At 42.9% G+C, this 26,715-nt stretch overlaps 2 protein-coding genes across 20 annotated transcripts in view; both read right to left on the minus strand.

Moving 5' to 3' along the window:
- The window catches only part of CTTN (cortactin), a 30,846-nt gene extending 25,234 nt beyond the window's left edge, over positions 1-5,612 (minus strand). For 4 of the 5 annotated variants that reach the window (XM_029582646.1, XM_029582645.1, XM_029582644.1 and 1 more), the window contains exon 1: positions 2,170-2,307. The gene's annotated coding sequence lies outside the window, so the exon portion shown is untranslated. Of the gene's footprint in view, positions 1-2,169; positions 2,308-5,474 lie in introns of those variants that run through there. The other variant, XM_029582643.1, reaches the window with a different exon arrangement.
- Positions 5,602-26,715, minus strand: part of PPFIA1 (PTPRF interacting protein alpha 1) — a 92,668-nt gene continuing 71,554 nt past the window's right edge. For 3 of the 15 annotated variants that reach the window (XM_029582626.1, XM_029582635.1, XM_029582625.1), the window contains 12 exons: positions 24,768-24,779; positions 21,594-21,675; positions 20,043-20,243; positions 19,173-19,235; positions 18,421-18,447; positions 16,557-16,732; positions 16,366-16,463; positions 15,558-15,733; positions 15,169-15,237; positions 13,944-14,109; positions 12,474-12,544; positions 5,602-7,062 (listed from right to left, as the gene is read on the minus strand). In XM_029582626.1, the coding sequence (XP_029438486.1) occupies positions 12,486-12,544; positions 13,944-14,109; positions 15,169-15,237; positions 15,558-15,733; positions 16,366-16,463; positions 16,557-16,732; positions 18,421-18,447; positions 19,173-19,235; positions 20,043-20,243; positions 21,594-21,675; positions 24,768-24,779 (1,129 nt within the window). In that variant the 3' untranslated portion in view covers positions 5,602-7,062; positions 12,474-12,485. The remainder of the gene's footprint in view (positions 7,063-12,473; positions 12,545-13,943; positions 14,110-15,168; positions 15,238-15,557; positions 15,734-16,365; positions 16,464-16,556; positions 16,733-18,420; positions 18,448-19,172; positions 19,236-20,042; positions 20,244-21,593; positions 21,676-24,767; positions 24,780-26,715) is intronic. The other 12 variants (XM_029582641.1, XM_029582636.1, XM_029582628.1 and 9 more) reach the window with 9 other exon arrangements.

A 26,715-nucleotide genomic window follows, 5' to 3' on the forward strand; every position in this document is an offset into this window, starting at 1 on the left:
TTCCCAACCAGTGTGCACCACCAAGCGTTTGCGGGTCTGCAGCAAAACGTCCAGGGACTGGAAAGCTTTCCAGGGAATTCTTGATTTTATTTAGTGGGAGAAACAGGGCAGGAGGAAGAAATTGGTAAAGGTAGTGCGCAGTGCAGCATTGAATTCATCTAGGAGTACCTGAGAGTGAGAAAGGTTGTGCAAGCCAGGTATTACATAACCTGTCAAAAAGTGGAAAAAAAAAATGTTCTGCCGCATTACGCTTAGTGTTTCAATAATAAAATTAATCTTAGGATGAGCCATGCTAATTATGCAATCAAGTTAAACACATCTTACTTTTGTTGGCTATATATGAATTAGTACACTTACAGGTGGTCTGAAAGCTCTGCAGGGAAGTACGCTTTTTAACTAATTGTTATTGACGTTAAGCCTTGCTTTCTGTCTTTCTTTTTAACCCCTGTACAAGCTAGCACATAGGACTTGCCAACATGGGCTGGGGGTTCAGTGGACCAGAAGCAAGCCGGCACCATGTGGAGACCCTGGTTTGAGCGCTGGCTCAGAGGGATTGAAAGCACTGCCCATGTCCCTACTCACTGCATGGCAGTTCCTACAGGTTAAATCTAAGGTGCATTACCAGGGTCTGGAGAAATCAGTCGCATCTTTAAACTTCACTATCAAAATACATTTTCTGGCAACATATTGTACAGAAGTGGGTTACGGATGAGGGTATGAATGTGGGCGGAGGGAAGGGAAGACAGGCAAACCATTCTATGTGAGCAATGTCTCAATATTATAGAGGAAGAGATAGTTAAATTATATCTATTAAGATGTCTTTTTTTTTTTTTTAAATAAAACTGAGTCCTACAATTTTTGGGGGGGTTTTTCCCCCAGCTAATTTTGGGTCTAATTTACAAAGCACACTGGGGGTGATGTGTCATCTTAGTAAACTAGGCTCTTAATTTTTACATAGTTATTACATCCGTGCTTACAAGGACTATAAAGAAGCATTTTATAGAATTTTAGTAACATTTTTGTTCCTGAAAGGATATAAAACATTTGCTTGCCCCTTTTATAGGTCTGAAGCATGCCAGTACAAAAAAAAAATTCTCTGAAGAGATCATGCAAGTTTTAACATCACAGGCAAATTCAACATCCCAGAATCAAAATTTCCATATGTTGGCAGCCGATCCTGATTGTTCTTCTGGCAAACATCTTTTATGGGTAAGTTTAAGAAAAAGGGGTATTTCCAGCCACCACTGACTCATGCCTTCAATTTCTGGAACAGGCTAATCATACAAAAACTCATGCTAAAACGTTTTGTTGGAGCAAGCACATCCCATCCTACACACAGTTTACTCCATTGCCCATAAACCCGGCTAAGGCCTATCCAGTTCGATGCAAAAGGATTTCTGCTCTGCCTGTGGGGACACATCCTTTGCTAGATGTCAGCACTGGAAAAAATTCTCCCTCTGTCCAAAACAAACGACTCCTGCAATTAGCCATATGGTTGCAATAGAGGAGAGCTACAAAGAATAAGAGGTCGTCTGTGGAGGATGTTAGATCACAGGAAAGCGCTGCCTTAAACTGGAAGCCGAGGGTGCGGTGCTGCGGGTTTCACATCAAGTAATAAAGAGGGAAGGCGAGCGCTTCCTGCTTCCCGTCACCTACGAGCTCTCCGCCGGGCTGCACTACAGTCCCGGGCCTGGCCCCGCTTCAGGAGCCCCGGAGGAGAGAAGTGAGCGAACCACAGGCTTCAGGCTCGGCCACCCTCCAGGGGCCCCTGAAGGGAGAAGTGACCCCCCCCCAACCTTACGGCCCCCAGGCCCGGCCCCTGAAGGGAGAAGTGACCCCAACCTTACGGCCCCCGGGCCCGGCCACCCTCCAGGGGCCCCTGAAGGGAGAAGTGACCCCCCCCCAACCTTACGGCCCCCAGGCCCGGCCCCTGAAGGGAGAAGTGACCCCAACCATACGGCCCCCGGGCCCGGCCACCCTCCAGGGGCCCCTGAAGGGAGAAGTGACCCCCAACCTTACGGCCCCCGTGCCCGGCCACTCTCCAGGGGTCTTGGAGGGGTAACCGAGCCACGCAGCATTGGCGGGGGAGAAAAGAGCGACCAACACGCCCGCTTCCTATTCGCGCTATAACCAAGCCAGCCCGCAGTGTCCCCGCTCCCCAGCACAGACCGTAAAACGGGGGACGGGCTCGGCCCCGGCGATCCTCTCCTTCCTGCGCTCCCGCTCCGGCCTCTCCGTCCCGGCTCCAGCGACTCCCACTTCCTGTCTGACGTCACCGGGATCCTGCAGCCCCGCCCCCTTGGGAGAAGCGCCGCCAATCAGCGCGGAGGCCCGCGCCAGGGAGCGGGGGATTGGCCGCTTTCCCACCTCAGAGCAGCAAAACTCGCCCCCCCCCCCCCCCCCGCAGGGCTCTGCCAAAGCGGCGGGATAAAGGGGGGACGAAAGGCCCAGGAGGCAGGCGGAAGAGAAGGCGCGCGTTGCATGCGCGGGGCCTGGGCTTCTGCATCCCAGCCACGTTATTACCCAAGCTGAGCCAGGGCCTGGGCGAGGGATGCAGGAAGGAAAGGCGTAAATAAAGGGATCTGCACGCCTCCACATAAATACCCTGCAAACTGCTGCGTGGCCAGGCAATAATAATTATTTTTTGGGTTACACCTATTGATTATTTACTCATAGGAGCCACGACCGAGAACTATATTAAAGCATAGTACAACATCCATAACAACAAAACTAAAGCCATACCAACAGACTTTAAATATGAAATATAAATCTAACTTGTATCAGCACAGTAGCTTCTGATGAATAAAGCTCTTATTACATCTAATTAGAATATACTTGGAGGTTTTTTGTTTTTTTTTTTTAACCGTAAAGCTACAATTTTGACACTTCATGCTAGTTATGTGACGTTGGTAACATATAATATTAACAACAGGGATCATGGGTATCTATAAAAATATTTGTATCAATTTATCATAGATTACATTTTTATACTTCTTGAGCTTAAGGGGTCTAACATAAGTAAGGTACAGGAGGGACGGTTATGAGTACCACGCCGATAATTTATTTTTATTACATCAACATCAGAGCTGAGACAATTATGTTACTGTCTAGGTCTAGCAATGAATAAGTGGTATTAAAACTTATCTTAAGAAAACGCTAGAGCAGGGTAAACAGGTCCAGTCCACAACTGCCACTTGTCCGGCAGGTTTTTAAGATATCCACAGTGAATATGCATGAAACACGAACATGTAGTGATTACATGTACTGCCTCTCCCTCTCATACATATTCTGCCTGGACATCCTGAAAACCGCATTAGGTTGTAGCACTCCGCACCGGAGTTGCCTACCCCTGCATCCCAGCCCAAGGCTACTATTTCAGATATTATCAGAACAGCAAAAGAAAGTCTAAAGCATCTAAAAACAATATGGAGAGTAGTCTGATCAGGAAGAGAGACTGGCCAGTGCAAGTGGTATTTATTTCTGGCCAGAAAGGGATTAAGCTGTCCATATATTCCTATTCAATCTGTATGAGTTTTGCTTACATATTACCACTATCCTATTCAAAGCTCATGCAAATCCTGGCCTTCAAGGCCTGTTGGGGTTCAGAATACCACTGTTTAGAAATTATGCAAGTGGGCACATACATTTTATATTTTTTTATGAACTGTACCTTATCTACATTTTATGATTACAATAAAGATCCAATTACATTAGCTGCTTTCCTGTGGCTTCTAGTAGGTCAACCTAAGCTCAGTAGCATGTCTGGGAGCACAAGTACTCAGATTCCAAAAAGTAGAAGTCTTGTTATGCACAGCAGACATGGCAATGGATTGTAGAGAAAGCCAGCTGACTATTATTATATGAACTTTTCCATAAACACATGGGAATAAAAGCAACAAGTACAACATAATCCACCTACAACACAATTTAGAATCTCTTCTATATATAAGACCTAACATTCCAGTTCTTGGCTTCGCTGGTTGCTCGGACCTCTGCTCTTGCAATGGCTCCTGCCTTACTGTAGCTGCCTTATGAGCTTATATGTAAAAGAGCTTGGCATCAAGCTGTGTAGTCTTCTCTTTTGTGGTTTCCTGAGTCGCATATCGAAACTAGGCATAAACCACATCAACCCCAGCATTGGCTGAGTTGGGTTGTGGATCCCGCTCATACTTAGACAATATTTACTTCCTTGCAAGTCCTATGATATACAAGGTTAAGAATGTTAAATCTCTTTAAGGTTGCACAGAAAAATTTAGGCAGTTTGAATTAGCTTTGTCTAATTGGTGTGTTTATATTTTTAAAAACTACATTTACAGAAGGAGGAGGCTGCCATTACAGCATACCAGAAGTCAATAGTGTAGCAGTGGTAGAGAATAAAACTTTGATTAGGATAAAGACAGTGAAAAATAAGGTAATAAAGGTTAGCCTTCCTCAACTACAAGAGATCACAGAAAGAGGAAGACAGGCAATAATACCTGAAAAGGCTAAGATAATTCAGAAAAGTGATCAAGAGGGAAGATAGAAATGAAAAAAAATATTGGCTAACAGAATAAAGTTTGTTAACCTTACACTATCTCCTTTTAGCTTTGCCTACAGGTCTTGATTCCCTTAGCTTATCACATATTTAATGAACTCTTGAGGTACCCTCACCCTATCTTAACTTTTCCCTAAGCCAAGGACCTCATTTTTTAATTAACTGCCATTGCCTGTGCTGCCCAGCTCCTGTGATCCCCCACTCTCAGAAACCCTCTCCCCATTTGTAAGCGTAAGGTCCATTATCACCACCTTTGTGGGTTCTGTTACCAGACCAGTTCTTTCTACAATCCAGGATTTCCCCATTTCTAGATATCACAACTGGGATTTCCTAACCAACAACTGGAAGATTGAAAGCACCTGGCAATAGAACCTTCCTTTCATAGCAATTTTGTGAATGTCTTCAATTAAATCTCTAGCAATGATTTTTTTGCCTGCAACAGGTCTCTCTCACTAATAAAAAGGGGTATTCCAAGCACTCTTACCTTGCAAGCCCCACAGTTCTGTTATATATATATGGTAGGAAGGGCGCTCGAGAGAGAGAGCACTCTCTCTATATATATATGGTATGAAGGGCGCTATATAGCCTCTATCCTTGACTGGGAGGATTGAGGAGAAAACCACCTGTGCAACTTTCTGCTTCACCCTCTTTGCTCCCGCTTGGTCACTTTTACGAAGATAAGTAAATAGTGGCACACTTACTGATCCAAGAAGAATCTCATGCAAACATCCCACACCCATGTAATACATGGACACAGCAGAAACAATTGAAGGAACTTCTAAACCCTTAAAATATAATAGCAGGGAGAATGGCCACACACATCCCTCCACCAATCCCTCCCACCTTTGAAACACTAGAACAGAACAAAAAAGCAGCAACAACAGCAAGATGGCTTTCTGAAGAATCTAGCTAGTACTGCTGCTTTAAAAGACTAAAATACCTTATTTCACAGATGATATGAACACACCATGAGGAGCAGTTTTGCAGAAGGTTCTCATGAATGCCAGAACACAGGCAAATAACTTGTTTTCTCCCTCACTGTGCAAGAAGTAGTGGGTCTGGTGATCTGTTTTTCCAATATCTTTTATTGGCAGTGGAAAATGCTTCAGTACTTTATTAAAAGAAAGCAATAAATAATACTGTGATAAAAATAGTTCAAAAGTACTTGTAGACTGTACATACTTTGTTACATTAGCAGGAAGTACACAAAAGATTAATAGAAAAAAACAGTAACAATGATTGATTTGTACATAGAAATTAAAAGATCAAACATAACAGTAAAGATCCATTTTATATATTGTTACATAATAAATAATGCACCATGAGCTGGACAGATTTCTTTGTGACTTAGTGTACGCCACTTAAAATATGAAAACATCTTTTACTCAGTCTCAAATGGCTACATCACAATCTAAAAATAATGTTCAAATTTTAACCTTTAAGCAGGCTTACAAACAAATTAAGAAAATGAATTAAGAGAAAAATAAGGCCTTTATTAATAGCTGCAGGATACTAAATTAGAGGAGTCTTTTGTCTTTAAAAAGTCAGTTTTTGAGAAGAGACTGCAGTACTTGGTCCGTGCAAGAAGAGCTATATCCACTCTTTAAACAGTCTGCGATAAGGACAAGAAAAAGCACTTTCTCCCCTTGTGGTTGGTGGACTGCTAATGGAAATATTTTTCTACACACACATTTTACATTTAAACATTTCTCAGTTTATGGCTTATATTCAGTCTCTGGGGAGAGGATGCAAAATGTACATCAGCAGGGAGGAAGAGGAGAAGTCATTATCAAAGTCTGCGTGGCTCATTTTTCCCACTTACAGGGAAACGACCTTGAAATAAAGGCTGCCAGGTCAGCACATGCACCATGGCTAGACATTTGCTAGATGGGTAAAGTGTTGAGTTGTGATGAGAAATTAAAGTCAGGTGTCAAGGTGGGTTTTTTTTGTTTGTTTTTTTTGTTTTTTTAATAAACTATAGTTCTGTGTGCCAGGAATCTGGGGAAAAAAAAAAGTGTTAACATTTAGAAATCAAAATGACAAGATATATACCGTTTGGTTGTCACAATAACCTTTCAAAGGTAACACCACCTTTACCATTTTCTGGTTCATTATTGAAAAGAATATTCACATAAAAGAATAATTACAATTACTGCAACATTTACAAAAACTCTATATGGTCCTTAGGGATTTTATACAGAGTTACAGTACATTTATGGAAAGGCCAAGAAAAGAATTAAGAATGAATTGATTTATAAAGGTTATTAAAACTACATAATCATGGAAAAGTAACTAGCCATATAAACGAAGCATCACATAAGTTTACATATATATAAGAAACATTTAATTCTAAAATATTTTCTCTATGATACTCATGAATTTATTCACTAATTAAAACCTCTGTAATAAAATATCTCAGTGTCCTTTTAACAAGTATTAACAGGTTGGAGATTCCACCAATTTTTAAAACGCAGTGTTTGTTGAGCTCAAAATGCTGCATAATCATCTGTAGAAGTAATGCGGATAAACTGAAAGAGAGACAGACAGACAACTTCAGTTAGGAAACAGAATTTTACCAAGAACGCGCACCAGTATAGCAACATACAACATGTACACCACACAGCCAGCTGCAGCCTTGCGTGTCACCACAACAATGCATACACCCTAGAAGAGGGGACATCTGAAGCCAACGTCAAAATGGAAAAGGGCTTCAGTTAAAACAACCAGGCAAAGTTTATAGCAGAAAATGCATTTATGTGATTCTGTCCAAAACTGAGGGTGTTGTAGGGGCTGTGTCCCTAGTTACCAGACAACAGCCTAAAGCTATGGAAGTCCAGTAGAAGAAAGGTAGTTACTTCCTGCTGCATTAACACTTGAGAGAAAAAGCATGTTTTATTAACATGATTTTCTCCGCATGAGAGCACACAGCTCTCTCTAATTGTGCAGGTATATATATATATATATATATATATATATATATATATATATAGACTAAGTAGGATTTGTGCAGTGCAAACATATATAAGTTATGTTTGAATAGAAGATCATGGAGACAGCTAAAAACAGAGGCCTAAAAATGATCCTTAGCAACTGATTCTTTATTTTTATTCCACAAAATAATGGCATTTGAATATCTTCAGCTCAGCATGTTCTGATGCGAACTGGAACAAGTATTTTTAGGGCTGGGTTCACATTTATAAATAAATAAATACATTGATAAATAAAAGAACACAACCCTTAAATCTGGGCTTTTTACAGAGCTTTAAGATAAGAAGCACCCTGCTGGGCCAGACCAAGGTCCTTGGAGCCCAGCTTACAAGTACCCAGCAAATACATACAGGTCGATCCAGTAAGGCCGCGGTAGAAACAGTGCGGCAGTGTCAGGCGCACCCTTCCTCCCCGCACCCACAGTTCTCTTCACTAACTCCCCGATACTCTCCTCTAATCGCATGCAAATGCATGCCGCGGCTTTAAAGCGGTAGGGAAGGGTTATGGCCGCGTAACCCATTTTACTGTATAGGCGCTTAATACAGCGCCTATACAGTAACCAGGGTGCGACGGTACCTGTCATTTCAAATGACATTTGGAATGACAGGTACCAGGAAGTGTAAAAAAACACGAAAAGTCTTTGTTGCTTCGTCGCTGTGTCTCTCCTCCCGGAGCAGGGCGCGAAAGCAGCCTTGCTCCGGGAGGAGGTGAGGCACAGCGGCGAAGACAGACGGGAGAGGAGAAAAAGCAGAGCCGAGCAAAGCGAAAGCATGCAGCAAGCCGGCGAAATAGACCTGCGAGCAGAGGCAATAGCAGCGGTTCGGTAAGCCTGGCACCCTCCTTGATGTAGTACGTCCCGGATGCCCCCTCCTCCCCAGCGCGCCCGCCACTACCCCTTTCATCAGCTGCATCCACTGCGACCCGGCAGTCCCGTGAGGCCTACAAAAAAAAAAAAAAAATCCCTGGCTCCCGCGCCCCCGCACTGGCCCGCCGACTCTACCCCCCTCCCCCTCCTCCCGATCGGGGAGGTAGGTGGCGGCGACGAAAACCAAAGCAATTTTTTTTTTTCAAAAAGCGACATCACACATTGCATAAAATAATTTCTCCAGCCTTAAAGCGACTTACTTTTGGGATCTGTCAAGTAAGTCGCAAAAGTAACTTACTTTTCTGAAGCCATCACGATCGTAGCTCAAGACGAAGATGGCCGCCTGCACGGGGGAAAGCGTGCAATTGGCCGCTGAAGACGTGACGTCACGTCTTCAGCGGCCAATTGCACGCTTTCCCCGTGCAGGCGGCCATCTTCGTCTTCGTCCGGAGGAGCTAAGATCATGTTCCTGATGGCTTCAGAAAAGTAAGTTACTTTTGCGACTTACTTTTGGGATCTTGACAGATCCCAAAAGTAAGTCGCTTTAAGGCTGGAGAAATTATTTTATGCAATGTGTGATGTCGCTTTTTGAAAAAAAAAAATTGCTTTGGTTTTCGTCGCGCCGCCTACCTGCCCGATCGGGAGGAGAGGGGGGGGGGGGGTAGAGTCGGCGGGCCAGTGCGGGGGCGCGGGAGCTGGGGATTTTTTTTTTTTTGTAGGCCTCACGGGACTGCCGGGTCGCAGTGGATGCAGCTGATGAAAGGGGTAGTGGCGGGCGCGCTGGGGAGGAGGGGGCATCCGGGACGTACTACATCAAGGAGGGTGCCAGGCTTACCGAACCGCTGCTATTGCCTCTGCTCGCAGGTCTATTTCGCCGGCTTGCTGCATGCTTTCGCTTTGCTCGGCTCTGCTTTTTCTCCTCTCCCGTCTGTCTTCGCCGCTGTGCCTCACCTCCTCCGGGTCGCAGTGGTAGCATGGCGCTGTGAGGGGGGCGAAAGGGTATATACCCATGAACGGATTTGAGTGGGAGCGCTCTGTGAAGCAGGACATGCCCGTGAGGGGCATAATGGGTGGATGCAGCTGATGAAAGGGGTAGTGGCGGGCACGCTGGGGGGGGGGGGGGGGGGGGGGCATCCGGGACGTACTACATCAAGGAAGGTGCCAGGCTTATTGTTTTATTGTGTTTGAGTATCTTAAGCGGTGTCGATGGATTTGTTACACAGTCCTAACTCCTACTAGGGGGAGGCGGTAAACTAACAGGTTAAGGCCGCGGCAAAACAGCGCGTTCCTAAGGAGATAATATCAGCGCCCGTTACAGTATCGAAGGGGAATAGCTAATTCCTTCATTATACAGCTTTTTCGTTCATTTACATGCTGGGTGCGGAAAGGGTTAGGTGTTTATTTTAGGAAGCGCTAAGGACGCGTGAAACTGGAGACTATATGGCTGGATGGCCTTACTCGTCTGTATTGTGCGCTCCCAGCACGTTACAGACGGGCAATCTTTAACTGCACGTTACTGGATCGACCTGTTAGTAAATTATTAATATAGTAATGAGCGCAGAAAAAGACCAAATGGTTCATCCACTCTGCTCAGCAAGTTTCTTATGGTAGTAACTGCCGCTCCGTGCAGGTTACCCCAAGCCTTATGTTAGTAATATTTATAATCCAAACCAAGCAACTGTAAAATCCATTACAAAATTGCTAGCAGTGTTTTGTACAGAGTAAGCAGCCTTCTTGATAGTCAGACAATGCTGCTTGAACGTGCTTTCCTTTTGTACCTAGCCATAGAAGCAGTCCTGTGCTTTGTCCCTAGGGTCTGCATTTCGGAACCCCTGACCGTAGACGTTGGGGCCCAACGTTGGCTATCGTCTGAATCCAATTCCCCTTTTTCCCCCTGCCATCGAAGCAGAGTGATGGTGCAGTTGCATCACAAGCATCAAGGCTAACTGGTTAAGGGTAGTGATCCCCGTGCCTGCTGTCTGCTGCTCCATGCAAGTTTCCCCCATGCACCCTTTTCTTCATTTCCAACCTCCATGGTGTTTATCTCATGCCCTTTTGAATTTGTTTACTGTTTTTTGTCCTCACCACCTCTTCCGGAAGGGTATTCCAGGCATCCACCACCCTCTCTGTGAAGAAGTATTTCTTGATGTTGGTTCTGAGTTGACTCCCTTAAAATTTCATTTCATGACCCCTAGTTCTACAATTTCCTTTCCAATTGAAGAGGTTCGAAGATTGTGCACCATTAAAACCTTTCAGATATCTGAATGTCTGTATATTACTTCCCCTGTATTTAGATCCTTCAGCCTCTCCTTATAAGTCTTCAGACACTGATCCCTGCACCATTTTAGTCTCCCTTTTCTGCACCGCCTCCATCCTGGTCTCCATCCTTTTTGAGATTCTGGCTCCAGAACTGAACACAGTACTTGAGGTGAAGCCTCACCAAGGACCTATATACAAGGGCATGGTCACATTTTCTTAAATTGTTATTCCTCTCTGTGCAGCCCAGCATTCTTCTGCCTTTCGCTATTGCCTTGTCACGTTGCTTTGCTGCTTATAGATCATCAAACTATTACCCCAAGGTGTCTCTCCCAGTCCGTGCACCTTCCATCACATCCAGCTCTTTTGAATTACTGCACCCCAGATGCACGACACTGCACTTCCTGGCATTGAATCCCAACTGCCAAATATTCAAGCTCTCTTAAATCACTTTTACTCCTTCTGGCGTGTCCACTCTGTTACAGATCTTAGTTTCATCTGCAAATAGACAAACTTTACCATCTATTCCTTCCGCTATATCGCTCAGAGATATTAAATGGAACCGGTCCCAAAACAGATCCTTGTGGCATTCCACTTAACACCATTTTCTCTCCAAAATAGGTTCCATTTATCATTACACGTCGTCTCCTGTCAGTCAACCAGCTTTGTAAACCACTCCACCACCTCGGTGTCCACTCCCAGGCTTCTCATTTTATTCACAAGTCTCCTATGTGGGACTGAATGAAAAGCTTTGCTGAAATCCAAGTAAATCACATCAAGTGCTCTTCCTTGATCCAAATTTTCTAGTCACCCAATCAAAAAAATCAATCAGATTTGTCGCCTGACAGAATCTTCCCATGCTGAATCCATTCTGCTCCAGGTCCAGAAGCCACCAGATTGTAGACAGTTCATTACCTTTTCTTCAACAGGGTCTCCATTAATTTTCCCACCACCGAGGTGAGGCTAACCAGCCTGCAGTTTCCAGCCCCCTCTCTGCTCCCACTCTTGTGAAGTGGGACCAGCACCGCTCTTCTCCAATCACTCGGCACCACTCCCGTTTCCAGGGATCTATTGAACGGGTCATGCAGCGGAGCCGCCAGCACAGCTGAGCTCCCTCGGTATCCTGGGAAGTACAGATCCCAAACAGCTGGCTTTCCCAAGTCCATACACAGTTAATAGCCATGTAGACACTTCCTTCAGAACTTGTCAAACCCTCTTTTGCAGTCCACTATGTTAGTTGTCTTAAATATATCCTCACAACAGATTCCATAGCTTGATTGTGTGCAGAGTGAAAAACCTATCTCCAATGATGTTTTAAATCTGCTGGCTCTTAGCTTCCTGGCATTTCCCCTATGAAACTAACTTTAATCAGGGCTTTTTAAGGATCAGTAACAGGAGTGTGATGAAGGGAATTGGTATTTTTTGGAGAATTCTTTTTTGTTTTGATCTATACTGCTATATATGTTTTGGGTTTTTTGCTGTTGTATAGCTTGTTTTATTTAATTAATTGCCTTGGTATGGATAACACATGGCAGGAAATAAAGTCTGCATACATGAAATGAATGTATTCAAAAAGTATGGAAATTTTGAACTTTCTGGAAAGCTAGATAGTTATTGGGTGCCCTGACCAAGCTTGCTGAATAGTTTACAGGATTGTGATGTCCATAGGGAATTGGATGGAGGCTACCAACCCATTTTCAGTAGTCAAAAAATGGCAGCAGTAAAGAGTTTGGCAGGTTAACAACCTGAGCCAGAATCCAGTCTGCAGCCGAGTAATGCACAATATTAACGCAGGGGATGCTTACAAAGGAGTGTGAACTGTTTACTCACCAACTGGAGGCTTTAACAGGAGTAGGTCCTTACTGTGGCTGAGTCCAATCTTTGTGTTCCTGACACACTGCCTGTTTCCACAATTACAAGAGGAAAACATGTGCAACACAGCATGCAGTTAGTGTTAAGTCACACGGGTGAGTGCGATTGAACACTCCATAAGTTTAGATGTTAGCATGATAAAAACCAAAATTGCAAAGTTAATTTCTTCCCCTTTATGAATGCAAAGGCAAAAGCAGTGATCGGGAATCAAATATACTCACATGCTTATGCATCGTGTCTGGCACTAGTGCCCAAAGGCCCAGACAGACCCTTTATACAATTGAAAAAGGTGAACGCTGCAGAAAGGAGTCAAATCACATGGCCATTGAAGCCTTGAGTGAGATGGAGCAATGTGGCCTAAAGCTTGTGGAGACCCTGCTTCACGTTCCCCCATGTACTATCCACTATATGATCTTCAGCAAGTCATCTGTGCTTGTGCAACCTGCTCTCTGCGTAACGGACAGAGTCACTGTGCGAGTTACACTATACAGGGCTGTGGCCACCATCGCTGCTATGAGAACTACTGATACAGCACTCTGTTTTCAAAAACAAAATGTGGAACATGACAGGCCCCCTAATTATGCCAATTCTAAAGAGTGACAAAGCAGGACGCATGTCTTATACCAGCTATTCAGTCTCAGCAGCTATTTTAATCAACTGCTCTCTGTTAAATTCAAGCTTTATGTTGAAAGCTGAGCAGGACTTGTGGGACAGGAAGGATGATGGTGGTGAACAAAAACAAAAATGACTAAGGTGACCAACCAGCTCCATGCCAAGGGTGGGACAAGCTTGCCCCATTGCATGCTGGAAGATGTAGTTCAGGTTCTCTCATCGTTCTGAAGCTCAATAGGGAAACGACGCAAAATCCGCTCAGCTTGCCCCGTCCCCTTTTGACATGGAGCTATCTGGTCAGCCCACAGATGAATGACGTGTGGCAGTCTTGAACTCGTGTAAGAAGTTTTCCTTTACTTTTTAATACTACTTAATATTTTTGCAAGGCACTCTTACTCTATGGTGGCGGTGAATACAGGCAAAATAACATTTGCAGCAGAAAGATTCCTGTAAAAAAATTTTTTTGTAATTTATTTTCTCAGGAAACAATATTCAATAAAGCAGATAAAAACACAACCTGAGAGAACATCCCCTGTAAAATCTTTGAGAAGGTTGCAGAAGTATTCATGGGAAGGAACTTAAAGAGTGCTAGTTGGACTCGTTTCATGAAGTTAAACGGGCTTCCTTCACATCCTGCAGACCAGGCCACACATGTAGGTGGCCTCTCCTGGACTGCTCTGTGAGGACTAAAGGAAAGGACATTAACGGATAGATTTTGGGCTCATGCACAGGAAATGGAGACTATGCTTAGAACAATATTTCCATGCCCCAAAGCACACACAGCTCTCATGCTTAAGAAAGGACTGGGTTCCATACCATCCATTTGCATCTTCTTTGGCTGCATAGAAGGTGAAGACATTGATGAAGTCACCCTGAAATTTGCAGGAAGTGTTTCCGCGGATCCAGCAGTTAAACCTCTAATGTCCTTTGGTCGAAACTTCTTCCTCCATGAAGGTGCGCGCCTGAAGCCTTTATCATCCTCCTGTCCAAGCAATTATTACTCTAGAGTCAGTACCGGGCATTTCCAGCGAAAGGCAAAACAATAGATGGCCAAGTCTGGTGAGCCAGCGGCAAGTGCTGCCCGCTGCCATGCGGAAGGCCTGGGTGCTGGGGGATTTTGCATTCACAGCCCCCAGTGCTAGGAGCCAGCTGGTACTTTGTGGTCCTGCTGGAGGACCAGTCACTGCAATGGCTGGGCCGAGGTGGGCATGGGGGAGATATAAAAGCAGGGCTAAAACCTCAAAGAGATGTAGATAAAGGCTCACGGTGCTATACCACAGCGAAGGCCAGTTCTGATTGGGCTGGATACCCAACGCCGCAGAAGGAGATTACCAGACCCTGAAAAGGCTGCGATAAACTGAAACAGTCTGTGTCGTGGCACCTTAGGCCAGAATACAGCAAAATCTGAAGCTTACACACTGAACAAGTTGCATGAATTGCTTACAGGGCCCAGGTGACATGAGCTCTGGGAGGACAAACATGTAGCTGGACAAACAGTGGGGACGCAACAAGGATACAACGGTCCAACTAAGGTACATGCATGAACCATGCCACCCGAGTAATACCCTCATAGTGGGCACCATAGATCATGAGGTCCTCAAAGCTTTCAGCGTATGCCTCTCAGATTTAAAATAAGCACATCGGTGGAAGAAAAATACATCAAAAAAGGCCTTTCTTCTGAAATACCAATGCTCCACTGCATTTACTCAGCTGCCATGGCACAAAATAGGATTTTTTTTAAACTGTCCAGATAGGACTGAACTTATTGAAGAAAATGATTTGGAGTTTGGAGGTTGAATGCGGGGATGGATTCCTTCCTGCTTCTCTATTTAATTACTGCGTTTTGTGCCGCAACATGCATTTCCTTGTGTTCCTCCTGGTGAAAACCATTTTCTAACAATATATAACGAGGCAGGTGTCAGGAGTTGGACTTAACATGGGGCAGCAAATATAATTAGAATAAGGTCGAGTAGCATTCGAGATCCTTATACTCAGTCATTAAAAGGTAACCCACAAGACAGCCCAACCGTTGAAAACTCACCTCATCAAATCGTCTACCTGTTCCCATGGCAAGAATGTTGTTAAATTCCCTCTCTAACACAGAACGGGCCTAAATTAAAAGGAAGAGATGCACTGGTTTTATTGCAATGCCTTGAAAGAAGAGACTGGTTACAGCCATGCGCACTAATGAATAATAATAGACGTTAACAGGCTGCAGTTGGTGCAAACATGGAATATGTTCTAAGACAGCAACATTTATTGTAACAAAGGACAAATTGCACTTTTAAATATTTAAGTGTAGAAGTACAAAAGTTGGTTTTCTGATGAAAGGTAACCTAGGGATGGACACTTGGCATGTGGCAGGGGAAGGGGGGAACACACGTCAACATGCAATAAAATGTTAGAAATAAAACAGAACTTTGACCCTACCTGTGTGTTCTGCGTGGGTATTTGCAGCAGGAGAGCCAGTGCATTGTGATCGAAGGTTTCATCTAAGGCAATAAGTGCTCCATGAACGCCGCTTTCTATGAGGTTATCGGCATATTCTTTAAGTCCAATTGACAGGATCCAGTGAATCACTCGGTCATTGCTCCACACAAGAACATCTGTACGAAGAGAAAATGGAGAGAGATGTCACAACGAGCTCCCAACTAAAAGCCCAAAACACTTACAGCTAGATACTAAACAAGTTTAACCAGCAGAAAAGGAGAGTAAGGCTTTTAAAAGAGTGTTTTTAGCCATGACGCCCAGCCTGCATGCCCAAGACCATCTCAAGGCAGACTGTGAAAAAAAACACACAGTTTATGCAAAAGGGACCAAATCTAAGAGCAAGCATTCAAGAGAAGATTCCTGCCAGTCCCTTACAGGATGGCTTACGCTTTTTCCTCACCACTTGACATGGGGTATCATCCATTCAGATCAGAGGATTTTTCAACCTGGACCATTCAGTGGGACACAATCTGCATGCATCGGGGTGCTCCCCCTCCAAACAACGTTCCCCAAGGCAAGGCTGGTCTGGGCAAGAGACAGCAGCAGCACTGCTGTGGGCCCATCTTGCAAAATGTTTCTCAAAATAAAAACGGTCATTTAATTTGCTTTTCAAAAGGGAAAAACACAATTAGATGAACAGAACCATTCACGTAAAACCACCACAATAGCAGACTGATTCATTTGGTGCTATCGTGTACACTTAAAGAGGTCTAACAAAGTCAATTCTAGATTAATAATATACGGGGACCTTTTGTTTCATTCTGGCTTTCTTCCCTTCTTCTTTCCAGCTCTTTCCGGTCATAATTTAACCTCCGTAGACACATGATGCCGCACTGAAAACTGTTCCTGTGTAAAAATGAAGCATTTAAGAAGAGTCAGAGCTAAGAACGGGGGCTCAAAGCTTCTGCCCGCCACAGCAGCACTCCCTTTGGGGTTTACCTGTGAAAGCTGTCGACCATCTTCAGCTGCCCCCGAAGATCCTTCTTCGTCAGGTGATCCAACATTCTAGCATCCACGAGGCACTCCATGAAGTAGCTGCGGTACTGAGGCAGCCCCAGGCTGGGCAGCCACTCGTTGCCGATCCACTCGTGGTTCATATCACCATAGGCTAGAGTCTGTTTGGGTTTGGGTTTGATTTGAAAGAGTTAAAATTAGAATTTTTATTTTATATTACATGGAAGAAAAGGCTTTGCGACACAGCAATTATTCAGGGAGCCGAGACCATCTGCCCCACACAAACGGTAATTTATGCTTTGAGAGGGTTAAACTGGTGGTTCCTCCTTTTTGGAGCATGTACATTTTCTTTTTCTATGAGGGTATGATGGTTGGATCAACCTGAATCTGTAGCTTCAGGCAAAGTTTAATCATTCATTTGTGTTGTATAGGTAGATTTTAAATTTATTAGTTTATATCAGATGAAATACTGCTTCAGTTTCAAAGATATAGTTTGATATTGAAAACTTGGTTGTTCCAAGGGGATTTTGGGAGTATATTGACGTAGTTGCCCCAGGCAGGAATATAAACAGTCTACCAGCAGAACAGACTGCAGACAGGAGTTTAGCATGGTAACTCCAGATGTTGCACTATTTGTATTTTAAATTTTATATTTTATGTATGTGCTAGGAGGTTTGTAAACTGCATTGATCTCTTTGCAATATTGCTGTATAGAAATGATTGTTAAATAAATGATTTGTAGGGACAACCCCTCTCCTTGATTGGACATTTTCTTCTGCAAACACAAATTATTCTAATACCCCTGGAATAGTATGTGAGAAGTTGGGCATGTTACACAAATGTCCTGTGCTCACGTATGATGGAGTTATAGTGTGGTTTTTTTTGTTTTTTTTTAATGAAATATAAACATGCCCAAAAATCACACTTTTTTTTTTTTTTTGCACTGCCAATTGTTAAAAAACTATGCAAAGAAAGAAATTATGCCCACAAGAAAACAGATTTACTGTTTCAGCTGTGAATGGCCAAAGATGAAAGGAACCCATGTCTCAATACTCCTCGAGCTTTTATTATGGCAAACTGGTACTACCAATCATCAAAGGTAGTGAAACAGTTACAAGATGATTAACTTACAAATATTACATTCTATTTCACAAGACATCCTGTTTCTACCTGCTTTTCACAGCACTGCCCTCAAATCTATTGAAACATCAAATTCAACTATAAATGAAGACTGCCTATATTAAAACTTCTGGGCTATCGCTTCAGCTACACATTATTCCAATAATTAGTAAATGAAGCCTTGAAAGTATCAAGCCAAATAGTAATACTGAATAAAACCCTATGCTTTCTTCAATCCCTCCCCTCCCAAAAATAAACTCAATATGGTGGCCACCTGAAAGATTATTGTAGCTGGCATGTATTGATAATATGAAGCGCATCGTACAAAGGACATTTAATGCAGGTGGTTATAGAAACATTAGCATTTATGAACACTCAATTCAGTATCGGTTTTCTGTCTGCTTAAACCCAGATTGTCTGAACGTCTGTTCTAGACACAGCAGCTCTGAACACATTCTTGTAATGGTTCTAGTCAGGAATTAGGGGTAATTAGGACTGGAAATATGTCAAATACCAAATTGTTAAATATTGACAACTGGCAAAATTTTAGCCTTTCCTTTCACAGTACAAGTCTAAGTATATTAGTTTTACAAATGTTAATGAACTGACACTATCCATCTTCAAAGTGACTACTGACATTTAAAAACATTTCCAGTTCTACTCTAGGAAGAAACCACTCTACTTGTTAATGACACAATGGCTATAGATCATAGGACATAAAATCGCCAACCTGGGCCCAGCTTCCCTCCTCATCTTCCTGATATTAGGTGGGTTAGAAAAGTAAAAGAACATACTATTAGTGCTAAGTTTAGTAAACAAGCGACAATCAAAACAGCAAAGCAGATGCAGCATTCAAATTAAAAAATGCAAACACCATGCAAGAAAAGCATGCATTTGCTGCCGAATTCACAGTCCCAGCCTAGCAGAAGAAAGACGTAGACCCCCAGTGTCTTTTGGTCTGGCTGTTACTAAGGGTCTTTCTTCACAGATCCATAGAAAAGGTTCTGCCATTCTGAAGCTAAGCAGAATCCATACCGGTTCAGACGCTGGGACTGGAACTCTACAGAAAAGCGCTCCTACTGCTATACAGATAATGAAAGATTTAACAAACATTTCGATTTTCATGCAAGGAACTAATATTTGAAGGGATTCGTTTTTCCCCACCTCAGGAGGAAGAACAAATTGGCAGAATCTCACAACAAATTCTGATGTGTTTGAAAATAAGAAACTGAAATGTTTATTTTTTTTTTTAATTAGCAAATGAGCGTTAATGCAGATCTCTAGACTTTTCATTGGAAGCGAAGATACCCGTTATTCCTTCAAAAATGTGTCAATGTATGATAGACTAGAGGCTCTAACAATCTCACACAAGTTAGAAATGACTAAGCTACAAGAAAGCAAACCCAGAATTACAAACTCCATTGCAAAAGTAGAAGGCAGAAGCAGTAATAAACGGGAAAAGCACGGCACAGCTGAACTAACCGTTTGTGGCGAGGCTGTAAGAGTTTCCATTTCTTCATGGGTCACCCAGACATTTCCCGTAGACTAAGACCCACAGTGAACCAATCACATCCATGAAAAGGAAAGCGGCAGCAGAGGAGAGGTGGCAGAAGATAGAAGCACATCAGGGCACAGACATGGGCAAAAGCAGTACTGTCCTAGGCCCACAGGCCGCTTCTCCTAAAGCAAAGCGACTTTATACCCAGCATCTCATCCACTCTATAACCAAGCCCAAGTGGGATTTCCCTAGTACTGGCCACTTTGCTGTAATGATCTGTTTCTAGAATGGGATTATTTATAAACTCCTTAAAACGTCTTTCCTGATCTGTACACTTAATGAAAAATAAACTCAAGACACATTGTACAGCACGATAAATGTTAGTTTCAATTGTGTACACAGAACACACAACCTTCATTTATAATTCATTTACCCACTTAGTGTTTGGGAATACGCTGTAATCACAAGTGAGGGGGTCTGTGCATCTGTAATTAGTAATAAGATGAATTTGAGTTGCACTGTATTGGAAGCAAGCGTCTTCCAGGGTGGCCTCTATGTGCTGTTACGAGAGAGCCTGCAAATGTTTGTGTATGCATTTCACACCAATTCAGTTATGGATTAAACAAAATCTCTCCTGCTGGCAGGCAACACACAGCTGATGTGCTGTCTGGAAGAGCTCAAAAGCAAAGGCAAAGGCCTTGATCTCAGGCAAGACATTCATTGCCAGCGAATGCACTTGCCCGTGGGACCGTACTGCAACTACAGGCTAAAAACTTGCTTCTTTCAGTGAAAGCAGACCCAGCGGCGTGGCTTGTGACCCGGGGCGCGCTGCATGCTCCGTTTCCCGTGCTTACCGTTCTCGACGTAGGAGGAGCAGACGGACTGGTTAGGGACATGATCTCCTGAATGGCAAGCCTCAGCTTTAGTCTGTGTAAAGGATTACCGATTCCTATCTCCCGCTGTATTTCAGTATCCGACAAGGCCGACATAATAGCACCACTCTTCACATTTGCTCGACAAGCTGCCACATACCAAGCAGGCATCCCGACCCACAACTGCCATAAGAAACAGCAATATCAATTGTGTTATTTACAGGCTCATCAGCCCCTGAGTGCATACACAGGGCCTTTTAACCAGAGACACTATGCACGAGAAGAAGGTGATTTTAAGTGATTGGCCAGGAATCCTGTGTGCCGTCAGCAGAACATTAAGAATTTAAGATCAAGAAATTCTCATTTCCTAAACATCTTTTCTCACCTTCTATGTACTAGCGGCAATCACCTTTATCCTGAAGGAGACTAATAGCATTAATTATTAGACCTCACCCTCTCAGTGGCCAATTTAGTGAAAGTGCACTAGGCTCTGTGCACAGTTTTACTCGTGTATGTAGCTTTACTCCATAATTTTATACATCTTAGCACTCAAAAATGTGTGCTCTAATTAGTGCACCTCCAGTTACTGTTAATCCCCAGCGAGGGAGATGTGTTAGAGTCCTGAAAACTTAACTCAGATTTCTAGCATTAAAAAAAACCAAGTAACTTCCATTTCTGAGGCTAGAGTTAGTCTATGGTGCTGTGTTGCAGTGTGGTCTTGGACCTGGAGTTCCCCACTATGGAGGCTCTAGATGCCCAAGTGGAGCACTACACCAGGGAGCCCCCGGGCCTGGGACACACCATAAGCTAGTGCAAGTTAACATTACTCTACCTGTGACCCAGGAGATAAATGTCCAAACCTAAAACAATGGGCTTAAGCATTGGAGGGTACCCGAGTCCAGACCCCTGAGCCAGAGAAAGTCTGCCCCATGTCCCTGGAGTCAGACCCACAGAACTGATCTCCCATTATGGAAGCTCTTGGGGGAGAGCACTTTTTGCAGCAGAGTTGTATCTGCAGCTCTCGGTCACTATGTAAGCTGTTTTGAGAAAGCACTTACATTAAACACGTGTTACCAGTGTGCAGTGCTTACTGTAGGTATAATTGTGTACTGCTGCTACCCCAGACTTTTCTGGATTAATGTTAACCAGGGGAAGAGCTGGCAGGAGGTGGGGGAAGGGTGGATGAGGTAGCACTACACAGTGCGGATAACTATGCTGCTCTAAGAACCTACCCAAAGATCTTATGGTAACAGACAGTTGTACTTAATTCTGCACCATACAGAGTGACAAGTGCCTACCCCAAAGATTAGCACTTTTTTTTTTCCACTTTATCTCCTTCTAGCATTTCTTTTTAGTTTTCTGCCTGCATTTTTGTGGTTAGCACACTTTCGTAATGCATGCCATTCTCTTACTGCTCGTTGTTTTTTTCCAGCATGTGAATAATGAAAAGATGCACTAAAATCTAGTACACACGTTTTATTACAGTCGGCCCCCCCACGTCTAAAGAGCAACGCTGTGAAACAGATGACTTACCTCCAACCATACCACTACTGTAGGACCATCCCAGTGAGCAAATGGTAGGCCTTGCCTCCGGGCTTCCTCAAGTAGTTCATGCCTGCAGTGATAAAAGTTATTACTTGGGAAGAGGGGATACAAATGTTTACTGCTAATGCTCAGGAACGTCTCTTTTAGGGTTCCCTGCTGAACGTCACTTTCTGCAACAATGCAAGACGACAGACTGCATCATCCACTGACAGCAGCTGCCTTCAAACAAAGCACATCGTGCCCACTAACGTATCCTACAGACTTGTAATGCTAGTGGAGTAAAAAAAAAAAAATCTGTTGCTTTTCAAACTGGAAAACCCTTCAACGTTTCAGATACTGGCTGAACATTCAGACGACATCCCTACGCCCCCTTACAGATGTGCCACCTCCTGCAGTCTGTCAGATAATTCTTGTGAATCACAAATCCACCACAGAGAGGAGTCTAGTTCTGGCCCCTAAGGCACTAGATTCCTCTATTCATGCTTTACCACAGATATTTGTGTGTAAAGAGATCTAGCAAACACAAATTACCACGCCGTCATTCAAGCTGACTGAACGAACATGAATCATCAAAAAAGGGAGCAAACCAGCCATTACACAGAAATGAGAACATGTGACTACAAGAAAGGAACACACATCAGCTCGGACATTTCATCTGAAACAGACTGTGGGGTAGGATGTAAATGTTAGGAATGTGCGTCTGACTTGGTAGATGTTTCGTATTTTTTCCACTCAGACTGTTTACTTACAATTAAACAAATTCCTACCAGTGGATTTGTACTGAGTTGACAGCGCATGGTACAAATTTCATTTTACCGAAGCAGGACAGTTTATTCCTTTCTCTCAGCATATTTAACATTACATTTAATAAAACTTTTGAGCCATGCTGTTTCAGCCTATTTTGGGAGGCAATTCCCCAAACTGCCCACACTGGTGGAAAGTCTGCAGGTATTTTTTTTTTTAACCCTAGGCTTTATACTAATTCTCACAAGGTACACACAGACAACTGCATCTGCTTTTTCTACGGGCAAAACTGTATGCCTTGTTGCCTCCACCGGCTTGACTCTGCCCCGGAAAACACCTCCCGTGCAGTTTTACCTACACCAAGGGTGGGCAATTGTCAAGCAGCCAAAAGGGAGAAACCCTGCTGGGCACTTAGAAGGGAGGACATTTATTAAGCTAAGAGGCATAGCCACCTTTAGAGGAACTATGTTCATATGTCCACCAACAAGAAGGGTCAACCGAAAAAAGAGAGAGGCTAATTAAGCATGTATCGATATTAACGCTAGAGAAACGGAATACTCCGTTTCAGCACCAGTCCTAGAAAATAGGAATAAAGGCGACTGTAGGGGGGGAACATCACGTGACCGCTGGTATGAATGTGAAAAGCAGAGGACAATGGTTCATATTTGGCGGTGGTGCAAACACTACAATACGAAATATCACTAAAATTGCCTTAAACCGGAGCCCTAAGATTTTCTACTGGGAATGCCAGGCGGAGGACGGCACGTATCTGTCGATAGCTGCACAGTGTGAGGTGTCAGCTTGCTGGAAAATGGTTGAAGCATCAACAATCATGATACAAAAGAATATGCCGAGTATGCTTAGTGGAGAAAGAATCTTAGGTAGAAATATAGAACATGGCGGCAGATAAAGGCCATCCAGTCTGCCTAACCAAACCTCCTGCTTAGCTTTACAATTCCTCCCATCTCCACCACCTCCACTGGGAGGCTGTGCCATGCATCCACCACCCTCTCTACAAAGAAATATTTCCATTGGTTATTCCCAATTCTATTTGCAGATGATACTAAGATCTGCAAAGAGTGGACACACCTGAAGTAGAGAGAATGAAAAGGGATTTTAAAAAGCTGGAAGAGTGGTCAAAGATTTGGCAGCTGGGATTCAATGCCAAGAAGTGCAGAGTCATGCATCTGGGGTGCGGTAATCCAAAAGAGCTGTATGTGATGGAGACTGAAAGACTAATGTGCACAGACCAAGAGAGGGACCTTGGTGTGATAGTGTCTGGCGATCTGAAGGCATCAAAGCAATGTGACAATGCAATAGCTAAAGCCAGAAGAATGCTGGGCTGAATAGAGAGGAATAACCAGTAAGAAAAAGAGGTGATAATCCCCCTTGTACAGGTCCTTGGTGAGGCCTCAACTGGAGTACTGTGTTTAGTACTGGTGCCCATATCTCAAAAAGGATAAAGTCAGGATAGAGGCAGTGCAAAGAAGAGCGACCAAAATGGTGAGGGATCAGCATTGGAAGACTTATGAGAAGCTGAAAGATCTGAATATGCAAACCCTGAGAGGTGCAGGGGAGATATGATACAGACCTACAGATATCTGAAAGGTTTTAATGATGCACAATTGTCAAAACATTTCCCGTTGGAAAGAAATCTATAGTACTAGGGGTCATGAAAAGAAAACTCCAGGGAGGAAGACTCAGAACCAATGTCAGGAAATATTTCTTCACAAAGAGGGTGGTGGATGCCTGGAACGCCCTTCCAGAAGAGGAGGTGAAGATAAAAACAGTGAAGGAATTCACTGTGGATCCCTAAAGGGTAGAGGATGGAAATGAAGAAAAGTGCATGGGGGTAACTGGGGAGTAACCTGATGGTGTGGCATCTCAACCAGGCTAAGAGCATCCCTCCAAACAGGCACATATTTCTCCTCCGTCTCCATTCTGCCAGGCACAATATAATAATGTACTCCATTAGTCTCCAATACAATCAGTAAGCACATCATGCACGTGGCAATTTTACAGAAAGTTCAAGCCCATTGCTTAGATCTCAGCCCAAGACTGTAGAGGGTCAGTTGCAGCACACAACAGGCTGGAATCAGTAAGGCCTCCTATATGTTAACTTGGTTAGTTTTCTTTACAAGAAACTTAAAATTATTGCCTCTGACCCCTTGGAGAAGGACATTCACAGCATGCATCCTGGGATTCAGCATTAAAGATAAAAGCACAGCAGAACACACGGCCACGCTGCTTTCAATAGAAGTTATGTCAGAAGGGTGGTGCCTATTTCGGCAGCTCATTGGGGAAAGGGGAGCTGAAAGCTTTTTAAAAGCAGACATGGAAAACAAAGGAAATGGTCATACAAATAATCTGAGAACACATCCACAGCATTCCTGATAGCAAAATTGAAAACAAACTTACCCTGACTTTGGACTATCACATCAATGGGTAAAAACAAAATGTGGAGATAAAACAATGGAGAAAACAGAACATAACTAAACAAAGAAAAATAATTCCAAACACCAATATTTTTTTTTACGGCTGAGCAAACAGAAAATTAAAACCAGTGCCAACGTAATGGGGGTCATCGGGGAGAATTCAACTCTGCAATTGTCTTCCCCTCCAATATTCAGAATTCTATTTCTCCAGCTACTTTTAATTGTAAAGGCCAAACCAACTTCTGCAATCCTCCCCTACTACATTCCGTTCCGTTCGTGCCGCCGTCTGGCCACAGCGCAGAAAGTGCTCTGACAAAGGGATGCCAGGAAGAAATAAAGGTTATTGATTCATGGCTCAGTCAGGTTCAGGCTCCAGGGGGAGCGAGGTTATATACTAGAGAAACCCGCACAGGTAACTGGCAGAAAGGAGGATTCAGATTTCATCCTTGATGTTTTTAATATATATTTGGATTTTTGTCTAATATGAGCTTAAGTAAGTCTCTTTATATTTTAAGCTATTTTGTATCTTTTCTGTTTTTAGGAACAGGTTTATTGTAAGCTGCTTAGAATTTTAAGATAGCACATCATATAAATGTTTTAAATAAAATAAATACTCGAGAATGTAAAACAAACAAAAACAAATGAACCCTCCCCCTTCCCCCCAAAAATGTACCTTCAGCATAGAAATAAGAATACACTGAGCTGCTTTGAGCATAAGACTTCTGAGTGAAGTTTTTTTTTTGATCCTCAATACAACATAAAACTTGAGTTTGAAGACAATGGCTCCATTCACAGCTGAACTTTTATTTGTTGAGCAAGGTGTACTGTAAATTTTAGGAATATCTGCTCAATCTAATGTCTACATCATATTCCTTCCCCTTCCTTTTCACTAGCAACAAGAACATATTGCAGAACTGCTGGAGTTCCCCTGTTGCTCAGAGGAAGCTGGAGTCACAATAAAACCCGCCACGTTTTACATTACTAAAAGCAGACCAGTTCAACTTGTACTTGTATATAGGTGTACATGGCATCAGAAACCAAGAATGGAGAAGTTACAGTTCCTGAAAAATTGTCCATGCATTAACCAACTTTTTAAATATGCAACCTTTAATATCACAGCTAAATGATCAAGAATTCCATGAATTTGACAAAAAAGGTCTCTAAAGTAAATTTAAGGTATGCTGCAAGATGTAAACAGTTGACATACAGAGCTCCCACAGTGCCTAAACATCACTAATTCAACCAATGGAAACAGGATTCTTTTTTGTTATAAAACAAAAAAAAGTGATGTCGCTATTTGCTAGATAAACCTGTTCTGAAAACAAAAGACCAAAGTCTCCTCCTTTTGTCAATAACAATCATAATTTCAAATTATAATTTAGGATAAACATACTATCCATAAGCACTCTAGATCACAAAGCAAACTCTTGGGCCTATGACTACTTGTTATCCATCCTAGAGGAGCAAACATTGTACTGATGATACTGCCACCATGTTTTGGACAGAAATAACACAGCAATTTAAGATTTCACTTCTAGTAAACAGATTGGAAAAGTTCATGTGGCATACATGTTCTGACAGACTGGATCCCAAAGTAAATATCTGACTATTAAGTCAGGGAACAAAAAGGTTATGGGTGTATTCTAGTTTAAACCCCTCTCATACGAACGCAAACCTCAGTGTCTGAGTATGCAGAGTAGGTCAAATCAATAAATGACAACTGATTTGGCTGAAATGTGAATTTGCCTAATCGTTTATTTTATTTAAAGGTGTTTCTATACCACTTTTACAAACAGTTTAGTCAAAACGGTTTATATAAATATAACAAAAAAAAAATTACATAAATCATATAATAAAAAAAAATTAATTATAAATAATCTAATTAAATCAAAACAATCAAGGTACAAATTGGGCAACATGCTTCTTTATGG

Source organism: Rhinatrema bivittatum, chromosome 17, assembly GCF_901001135.1.
Source record: "Rhinatrema bivittatum chromosome 17, aRhiBiv1.1, whole genome shotgun sequence".
Lineage (NCBI taxonomy): Eukaryota > Metazoa > Chordata > Amphibia > Gymnophiona > Rhinatrematidae > Rhinatrema > Rhinatrema bivittatum.